General features: G+C 34.9%; 1 protein-coding gene across 3 annotated transcripts in view; it reads left to right on the forward strand.

Moving 5' to 3' along the window:
• SCAPER (S-phase cyclin A associated protein in the ER) overlaps positions 1-11,126 on the forward strand; it is a 522,663-nt gene that overhangs the window by 254,070 nt on the left and 257,467 nt on the right. For all 3 annotated transcript variants that reach the window (XM_049611895.1, XM_049611896.1, XM_049611897.1), the window contains one exon: positions 4,464-4,529. In XM_049611895.1, coding sequence (XP_049467852.1) covers positions 4,464-4,529 — 66 coding nt within the window. The remainder of the gene's footprint in view (positions 1-4,463; positions 4,530-11,126) is intronic.

Raw genomic sequence — 11,126 nt, forward strand, 5'->3', positions numbered from 1 at the left:
CCGAGTGAAGAGCTAGAAAAGTTTGACATTTGGACTGAAAGCTAAAGTTATATAGTTAGCATACATTATTATAAGCATTCATTATTATAATATTAAAACTTCAATGGTGAGAATAATAGTTATTAAATAGAAATTAAAGAAGATGAAGCCTTGCAAAGGGCAGTGATACGGAGCTGTAAAATACAGGGACAGAAACGTCAAGAAGGAATAGAGAGAAAAGGCCATTGTGTTTGATACTAATCAAGATCATTGCAGACTTTCAAGAATGCATTTAATGGAGTAGCATGTTTATATAATCATGATTCTGCCTCCATTTTTTCATTGTTGCCATTCTGTTTCTTGAATATACCTTAATGTATTGGCACTTAAAGTTCTGTCTACCCAATCTGAGCTTTCCCCAGATTTATCTGTGACCAGCTTCTTCACTTCATTCAAGTTTCTACTTAGAGTTATCATTATTATTTTTTTTAAGTTTATTCATTTTGAGAGAGAAGAGAGAGTATGTTGAAGGGGCAGAGGGAAAGAATCCCAAGCAGGGCCTGCACCATTAGTGTCGAACCCGATGCGGGGCTCAAACCCACAAACCGTGAGATTATGACCTGGGCCAAAATCAAGAGTCAGACGCTTAACCAACTTAGCCACACAGGCACCCCTAGAGTAATTATTTAGAAATCTTTCACGAGGCCCTCTGTAAATCCCATGACTCCTCAACACACACATATATACAGTTACTCTATATTGATTGTTCTGTTTTCTTCATAGCATTTCTTATTTTCAGATTTCTTTCCTTCCTTGCTTCCTTCCTTCCTTCCTTCCTTCCTTCCTTCCTTCCTTCTTTCCTCATTTCCCTCCTCCCTTCCTTCCATTTCCCCCCACTGTAAACTTTCATATGAGAATAATTACCTTATTGAGCTTTTTATATCTGAGTTTTTTGTATACTATATGTTTAATGCTGAGAATAATTTTTGATACATTATACATACTCAATAAATATTTATTGAATGAATAATAAAACATGAATATATGAGAAACTATCTGAAGAAGAAATAATAGTATTAAATCAGATTTCATTTGATTTTCTGTGAAACTAAAATTATTTGGGTATTCTTTTGTTTATTATTTACTTATTATTTTTTAAAATATAATTTATTGTCAAATTGGCCAATATACAGTATGTAAAATGTGCTCTTGGATTTTGGGTATTATTAAAATTGGCAAGATTAAAAGTGAAGAATGGGACACATGGGGTTTAATTCCTTTATTATTAAGTTTTTTATTTTAATTCCAGCAAAGTTAACATACAGTGTTAATTTCAAGCGTACACTACAGTGATTCAGCAATTCTATACATTACTCAGTGCTCGTCATCGTAAGTGTATTCTTTAATTGCCTTCAGCTATTTCACCCATCCCTCCACCCCCCACCCCTCACCCCCCACCCCTTTGGTGACCATGTTTGTTCTCTGTAGTTGAGAGTCTGTTTTTTGGTTTGTCTCTTTTTTTCCTTTGTTCATTTGTTTTGCTTCTTAAATTCCACGAGTGAAATCATATGATTTGTCTGTCTCTGACTTATTTCACTTAGCATTATACTCTGTAGCTCCATCCGTGTTGTTGCAAATGGTAAAATTTCACTCTTTTTATGGCTGAATAATATTCCACATATACTTATGGAATAATATAATATTTTATTATAATTTATATATAATATAAATATAATATTATATATGTAATATAATATTCCATATAAATTCCATACACACACACACACATATATGCCATATCTTCTTTATCCATTCATCTATACATGGACCCTGGGGGTGCTTCCATCATTTGGCTGTTATGTAAATAATGCTGCCATAAACATAGGGGTGCACGTAACCCTCTGAATTAGTGCTTTTGTATTTTTTGGGTAAATACCCACTAGTGCAATTAATGGGTCCTAATGTAGTTCTGTTTTTAACTTTTTGAGGAAACTGAATACTGTCTTCCACAGTGGCTGCACCAGTTTGTATTCCCACCAACTGTGCAAGAGAGGGTTCCTGTTTCTCCACATCCTTGCCAACACCTATTGTTTCTTTTGTTGTTGATTGTAGCCATTCTGGCAGGTTTAAAGTGGTATCTCATTGTAGTTTTGATTTGCATTTCCCTTATGATGAGTGATGTTGAGCATCTTTTCATGTGTCTGTTGGCCATCTAGATATCTTAACAGTATTTGTTCTTCCATTCCATGAACATGAAATCCATTTATTTGTGTTGTCTTCAGTTTCTTTCATCAGTGTTTTATAGTTTTCAGAGTGCAGGTCTTTTGCCTCTTTGGTTAGGTTTATTCCTAGGTATTATTTTTGGTGCATTTTTAAATGGGATTATTTTCTTAATTTCTCTTTCTGCTGCTTTGTTATTAGTGTATAGACATTCAACCAATTTCTGCACATTGATTTTGTATCCTAGAACCTCAATAAGTTCACTTATCAGTTCTAGTAGTTTTTTGCTGGAGTCTATAGGGTTTTCTGCATTTAGTATCATATTATCTGCAAATGATTAAAGTTATACTTCTTCCTTACCAATTTGGATGCCTCATATTTCTTTTTCTTGTCTGATTCATGTGCCTAAGACTTCCAGTATTATGTTGAATAAAAGTGGGGGAGAGTGGACATCCTTGTCTTGTTCCTGACCATAGGGGAAAGCTCTCACTTTTTTTCCCATTGAATATGTTTGCTCATATAAAGCTTTTATTATGTTGAGGTGTATTCCCTCTACATCAACTTTGTTGGGGGCTTTTATCATGATTGGTGTTAAACTCTATCAGATGTTTTTTTCTGCACCTACTGAAATGATCATATGGTTTTTATCCTTTGTCTTGTTGATGTGATGTGTCACTTTGATTAAGTTGGGAATATTGACCCACCCTTGCATCCCAGGAACAAAGCACACTTTGAGTGTGGTGAATGATTTCTTTAATGTATTGCTGGATTGGATTCAGTTTGGTAGTATTTTATTGAGGTTTTTTGCATCCTCAAGGATATTGGTCTGTAGTTCTTATTTTTAGTGGTGTCTTTATCTGTTTTTGGTATCAGGATAATTCTGGCCTCATAGATTGAATTTGGAATTTTTCCTTCCTTTTCGATATTTTGGAATAGTTTGAGAAGAATAGGTATTAACTCTTTAACTATTTGGTAAAATTCGCCTGTGAAGCCATCTGGTCCTGGACTTCCATTTGCTGGGAATTTTTTTTATTACTGATTCAATTTCATTGCTGGTAATTGGTCTGTTCAAAATTTCTATTTCTTCCTGCTTCAATTTAGGGAGATTATATGTTTCTAGGAATTTAGCCATTTCTTCTAGGTTGTCCAATTTGTTGGCATATAATTTTTCATAATATTCTCTTATAATTGTTTGTATTTCTGTGGTGTCAGTGGTTATTTTTTTCTTGTGGTACTGATTTTATTTGAGTCTCCTCTCTCTCTCTCTCTCTCTCTCTCTCTCTCTCAAAAATAATTACTTGCCACTGTAAAGTGGTTATTTTTCTGTTTTGATATTCCTTAATATTGTGGCTGATAGCAATGAGCATGCGGAGGTTGCAACAGCACATAATTTAATGTTGAACTCTAATTTGTTATTCTTTTGTTCCCATGTATAACCTGTGCTAATTTGCTTTTTCCTTATTAGGGGTGTTGTAATTTGCATCTTTCATGATTTTTTTTATGGAGTATTGCTTATTTTTTCATTGTGATCTGGATTGATCCACATCGTGAATAATTCTTTCATAGGTCACTAGACTAATTCTTTGAGACTAGGACTCTTTGGGTGAGCAGTTAAAATTTAAGTTAGTATTTTCCTTTTTTTCTTCCAAAAAGAGAAATTGACAAATTAAGTCAATATTAATGGATTGCTAGAGTGACACCTTTGTTAGATTAACTGTTGATGGCTATCCCTATTGGTTCAGGCAAGCTAGAGCCTAGTTAGACAGTGGCAGAAAAGCATTATCTCAGATTTTTCCAAGCTTTGGTATTTAAGAAATATAAATAACAAAACAAAACAAATCTTTGTCTCGTCCAGTAACTTTCACTGCCTTTCAAATTATTTCTAAAGTTAAATATTCTTGTATTCAGCTTTGCATTATATACCTCTTAAGCTATATAGATATTTAGCCATTTCAACTATCTTGTAGAAACCTAATATGGTTTTAAATTTAATTATCATGAGTTTAACATTTTTGAAAAATAAGCACCATTCTGTACCATATCTGTAAACTTAGAAATGTTTTTATGAATCTCCTCTTTATCCTATGAGGAAATAATTTTTAGTCTTTTTTGATAACATTTATAGTATTTTAAAGAAATATTCTCAGAAATCAAAGTGTTAAACTAATGTTCCTAATACTGGGAGAGGAGAAACATAGGGTTTTAGATCATCATAAAAATTAGCAGCAAATTAACTGACAGTGATAAAACTTTTTTCTCTTCAGGGCCAAGGAATATGAGAGTTTAATGGAAACAAAAAACTCTGGATCTGACTCACCTTATAAAGCAAAGTGAGTATTTTACCCTATATTTTATTTCTCTATCTCACTGGTGTCTGCCTATACAAAAGTTTATCTGAACTTGTATTCCTGTGATCCTGGGCTTTGGTATTGGTTGCCTAGAGCTTCATTCTTCTAACACAGTGGTCTCCAGCCAGGGATGATTTTGTCAGGGGATGTTTGACTGTGCCTGGGGATATGTAAACACATTTTGGCTATCACAGCTTGGAGAAATGGTGTTACTCCCATCTAGTGTACAGAGACACAGGGATGCTGTTAAACACTCTGCGGTGAGCAAAGAATTATCTCATCCAAAACATCAGTAGCGCCTAAGTAGAGAAATGCTGTTCTAGCAGAACAGGTTCTGGCAGTGCTGTTCTGGTTCTTGCTCTGAGGAGGCCTTGTTTAGGATTGTTGCCAGGGCCACTTGACAGATGAGGAGGATTTGACTCCACCACTGAGTATACATGTAACTACACAGGAGCTAAGTAAACAAAACCATCATCATTTTCCTTCTCTCAAATATGTTACCAGTAGAGGTGTGGTGAGGAAGATACTCAAAAACACTGCTGATGGGAGTGCAAATTAGTGTAGTCTTAGTGAAAGGCAATGTGAATCCAGAGCTTAGAACATACACTGCTGCTTGGTGAAATAACGCAAAATGTGCCCAAATATTTATATACAAAAATAACTATTTTACTGTTATTTTTCATAGTGAAAAAGTCAAGAAATAACTGCCACAAATTGGGGAATATCTATAACCAGTTGTTGGTGTAGATATGCTATAGCATTTTAATGTAGCAGTTATTTACATTTAAAACAGAAATATTGTTGCCTTCAGAAATGAGCTACCCACTGGGGCACCTGCATGGCTCAGTCAGTTAAGCGTCTAACTCTTGATTTCAGCTCATGTCTTGATCTCAGGGTCATGAGTTTAAGCTCTGTGTTGGGCTCTGTGCTGGACATGAAGCCTACCTAAAAAAATAGAAAAAGAAATGAGATGCCCTTAAGATAATTACTTTTATCACTTATTGTTTTGAAACAATTAGTCATTGCCATTCTAAAAGAAAAAAATTGTGTAAAATATTAAAGTTAACAAAATTATCAAGATTATGATACTGTATATCTGGAAAACCCAAGAAAATCAAGTGAAAAACTAGTGGAAATAAGAGAATCAATTCAGTAAGGTGGCTGATTACCAAATTAATGTGATAATATTTGGCTTTTCTGGGCCTTTGCCTCATTCCAGGCTCCTTACTTGTGTTGCCTCGTTTATTCCTCACAACAACTCAATGAGTTTCATTAGGGAAGCTAAGCCTTAGGGTAAGTAACTTGGTTTAAGGTTATGCAACAACATAGCCAAGCTACAAAATTAATGCTTTCCTTTCTGATGATCAGTTAGAAAACATCAATATCATTTACAATAGCAATAAAAAATAAACTAAGAATAAACTTGACAAGAAATATGAAGGCTCTATAAAAATTAAAAACCTTAAAATCCTAACAAAGGGTATAAAAGAAGACTTGTATAAATGGAAAAACAAATTACACTCTTGGATAGAAGATATGGTATAGTAAAATAACAACCGTTTTAAAAAAGAATCATTTTAAAGAACATACGGAAAAATAAATGAAAATTTCTAGAAAAAAAATTTTAAGGGATTAGTGAGGTAGGACTGCACTTACAGATATCTACGTATTTGTTAAAATATTTTTGCACTGGGGCATTAATAAAAATTCAAATTTATGGAAGAGAGTTTTAAAAACAGTCTAGAAATAGATTAAAATATTTGAGCAAATTTAATATATGATGGTGAGATAATGTTTACAAAGATAGCCACAAGCTGAGCCATTCCTGGGGGCATGCCCCTGAGCAATATAATATAACTTTGCCACTATTACATCCAGTGGTGGACTCTATTTCCTTTCCTCTTGAATTTATTCTGGACTTTTGACTTGTTTTTGACCTACAGACGACTACAGAAGCACTATGTGATTTCCAAGACTTGGCCTCGGAAGTCTTAAGCCTTCTCTTTCAACCTCACTTTCTTGCTCCCCTGTGATTGCCGTGTAGGGAAGCCTGGGTCAGCCCCCTGCCCTCCCGCCTTGAGGATGAGAGATCACTTGGTCATGGTGATAATCCTTTTAATATGTAGTTGAATTCATTTTGCTTGTTCTCTTGAGGATTTTTGAATCAGTGTTCATAGGAGATATTAAAATTTATCAAGCCTCTGCTTGTGTTACATTTGCTTATATCCCATTGACCAAAGCAAGTCATCTCACCAAGTCCAGGGTCATTGTAGGAGGAGAGTGTACAAGTCATGGATAGCAGGGTGTAATTCGGGAGGACCTTTTATGTAAACAGTCTACTTCAGAACTTTCTCTGGATTCTCCTCTTACTTGACTGGCCACTCTTTTTCAGTATCTTTTGCTCGGTTCTTACTTGTCTCCTTGACCTCCAACATTAGCATGCCTATGTCTTGAGCATTCAAATACAGAATTATTCCCTTGGTAATCTTACTCAGTTTTAAGACTGTAAACGTTTAGTCACTGATGGATTTTAAATTTAGGACTCCAACCCAGCCCTCTCCCCAGAACTCCAGGCTCATATATCCAACTTCCTATTTAGTATTTCCACTTGGATGTCTGTTTGTTCAGTTGGACCCCTCAAGTGAACGTGTACAAAATTAAACTCTTGAAATTTGCTCCCAAACTTTACCCCTCATATTTTTGCTCGTTTTAGGAAATGGCAAGTCCATCCTTTAAGTTGAGACTAAAATCTTTAGAGTCATCCTCTTTCTCCTCACACTTCATTTTCAGTCCATCAACAAATTCTGTTGGCTCTGTCTTTAAAATATATTCAGAATCTGACCACTTTTCATTACCTCCATAGTAACTACTCTGATTTAACCTACCATTATCTCTCATCTGGATTAATTTAATAGCCTCCTAATTAGTCTTCTGCTTCTGCTTTTCCTTACTACAGTCTGTTGACTACTGGGCAGCCAGGACGTTTGTTTAAATTATAAGCCTAGAAAAAATAGCAGTAGCAATAGAAGCATAATTTTTCAGTATCTCCAGATCTTCACATAGAAACCAGGCAAGTAGTTAAGAAAACCAAAAACCCATGGCAGTGTTTAACAACAAACCACCTTACCAGATATCTCCATGAAATCCAAAAAACAAGTAAATCCAAACAGCCTTAGGTACTGCATGTTATTGACATCAGTGTGAAAGAAAGCAAAAAGAAGCAACTGGAATAACAGATATAAGGAAAGAAGAAGAACCCCAAAATAACTAAGGTTTTCACTGCAAAGTACAGGGAACCAATTTGAAAAAAAATCACTTGAACCTCATTTTCAAGTAAGTTCCTCTGGGAGGGCTCATGTGAACAATGTTGCCTTGCTCTTGCATATCAATAATTTTATGCCTTCAAAAATTAGTTTTTCCAATTGCAAAATTATTGACCCACATTTTTTTTTCTTGAGGATCTTCAATCTTAAAAAATGAACTTTATCTAATCAAAATTGTTAGACTTCAACATAATGACTGTGGTGAACCTGATATAGTTTCTTATAGAACTAAGACTGATGGCCAGAAGAAGAATATTACATAGTAACTGTATCTCATAATTTTATAACATAACTAAGAAAAGTATCAGTGAATATGAGGAGAATGTATGCTAATAAATTAAATGTTCTCTAATTATATTGGTAATGATACCAGTAATGTTATTCTGAGTCTGTTCTGCATATAATGTGGGATAAAGTAAAAGATATTATGCAAACTAAAATTCTCTCATCCCCTGTGTTCCTGAGAAGTTGAGTCCTGAGTTTACAAGAAAGGAGAAAGGAGATAAATGTAATATAGAAGAGATGAGGTAAAACCCCTGTAGGACTGAATTTGAATTAAATGAATTTATGAGGTATTTTATCTTTCAGAAAGTGTTATGTGTATTTGTGTGTATACATATTTGTATATGTATGTGCATATGTATACATGTATATATATGAATGTATGTATATATGCACACATTTATTTCCTAGCTCTGCCCATTAAAGAGACCTAGAAACAATGACCATCATAGTGGCAGTGAGCTCACTGATTTGGGACTTGAAATATCATTTCTCACGAAAAGAAGCGAGAACTTCTTAGAAAAATGCCTAATTCTAGATCTAAATGCCCTGTCATACTAGATGACAAGGAGGCTATCAAAAACTTCTAGCATTTTGTCAAAGGACTCAGTAGCCAACTTAAGAGCTTTATACTGGACAAAGAAGATAATTTGAGCTTCCAACAGGATAATTATTATAACTGATTTAATTTGGTAACCAAATAGTAGATGAAGTGTCTTCTTATTAAAATATTCTAGCCAATAAGTGAAAATAACTCTTTCTCTCTTCCTCTGGTTACCCCTCCCTTTCCAGAAAAATTTAGTCCTGAAGTCATTAGATGAGAGAATACCAAGCAGCCATCTGCAGTGTTGAGATGGCTGGAGACAACAGTGGCACAGTGGGGGATGTAAGAGCCTGAGGAGGCTGAGGTGGATGTTTGTGCAGGGGCATGAGGAGTGGCCATATGTGGAAGCTCAGAGCCCCAGCAGAATGAAGGGAGCTTCCATGTGAGGTGGGGCATCATGGCCTGGTGTGGTGAGTCAGAGCAGAATGAGGAGGGCATCTCTATGGAAAAGCATCCTGGTATAGTCTGTTAGAGCCCACGTGAAGAGGGAAGCCTGACAAAGGCTGTTGAAACAAGCAAGGGTGAGAGAGCACAAAAACCCAGAGTGGGGAGTCAGAGCCCAAGCTGGGACATAATAGCATACATACAGAAACAAAGATGGGTGATATGTTACATGTAGGGGAATTGGTCAAATAAATAAATATATTAAGGATGATGAAAGGCAGATTGCTCACTACTGGAGAAGAGTTAAAAATATATCCAGGAAGAATAGAAAGACCATGTAGTGAATTGGAATTATAGGTATCAGTTTTAATTTGTATTTTCCAATATATAGAGATAGAAATATAGATGTAACTGTGTTGATTTATTCATATATATATATAATATGATAATATGTATATATGACATATATAATATATGTAATAGTAATATATAATAATATATATATGTATGTGTGTGTGTATATACATATATATACATATATATATATATGTATATATATGTATATACACATTTCCTAACTCTTTCCACTGAGAGTCAGGGCCTTGAAACAGCAACACCCCAATAGCATTGAGCACATCAAGTATACTTTTTCTACAAGAAAGGATGCTGGCGGGCAAAAATGAAAGATACCCAATGTAAGAGGTAACATGTACACTGATTTTTGTCATCTGATCTAGGTATTTCTTAAGATCTTACATTTAAAAATATAGGCTTCACCATATTATTTAAAAATAGAAGGGGAACCAATAGCCCTAAAACTGTTAAGGTGTTTATGTCTTCTTGTCCATCACACTAACGAGCAATATTTCTTCCTAAAGTGGACCCAGTCTCCTTTCTTACATTTTTACAAATCATCCCAGTGATCTAATGAACCCTCCCCAAAACTTTACTGTGACAAAAGTTAGGGCTTCTTACAGAAATACATTTACATTTCACATTTACCGGTGACATATATGAACTTAGAGTTGTTGTGGGAATTTAAGTTTTGAGAAGAAAGTACTTGACCTTACAAAATTCCTCACAAAGCCCTTTATCAGACAGATAATTCTCATGTTCTAGGCTGGGAGGTACAGCGCCTCTACTTTTTCTTCCCATGCTAGAAGAATTTTCTGCCAGAAGTAACTCAAATAACAATTTCTGTGTTAAAAACTGGATCCTCTAAACAGCTTCTGTTCTTCCCCTGTAGGGAAAATATAACTTTCAGGGCCTGAGTCCCGACAGTCTATAATTATTCATAGTATGAATCAAAATCTGATGCTTTTTTTTGAAAGGGGCTATATTATTTGTGGTACTTCTGTGGAGGCAGGGAATAAAACAGAGGTTTATCTCATGTTACCAAAGCATCCCCTTGATTTGGCATTCTTCCTTGAAGGGTAGGTTCATATGAATCCCAGATTTGATTTACCTCAGGGTGAAATACAAGCCTCTTGTATTCTGTGAATTAAAATGATCCTTGTGCCTCCCTAAGTACCCCTGATTTTCAGTGGAATGTGAGCATTCTTGGTAAGAATACTGCTAGATTCATATGCATCCATGGCTATGGCTGGATATTTAGTTACATGGTGTGCAGGCTTTATTCAGCCAAAAGCTGAAGTGGCTACTTATCTGTCACACAATAAACTTCATTGCCAATATTCCTCAACATGATAAGGTCAGTAACTTTAATCGGATGGGACTCCAGCCCATATTCGATTAAAAGGGAAAAGAAGTATGTTGTTCTTATTCTGTGTCTGTGTTTTTTATATTCCCTTTTTCCTTGTGTTAGATTGAGACCTTCTGTCAATGAATAGTAATAATAGTTGATCATTTATTGAATGTCTCCTTTACTCCTGAATGGTGTGAAGTACATTATTTGTCTCTGATCTTCAAAAGCTCTGAAAGAAAAGAAAAGGATATATATATAGATATATATATATATCTATATAT

Source organism: Panthera uncia (assembly GCF_023721935.1).
Source record: "Panthera uncia isolate 11264 chromosome B3 unlocalized genomic scaffold, Puncia_PCG_1.0 HiC_scaffold_1, whole genome shotgun sequence".
NCBI classification, from domain to species: domain Eukaryota; kingdom Metazoa; phylum Chordata; class Mammalia; order Carnivora; family Felidae; genus Panthera; species Panthera uncia.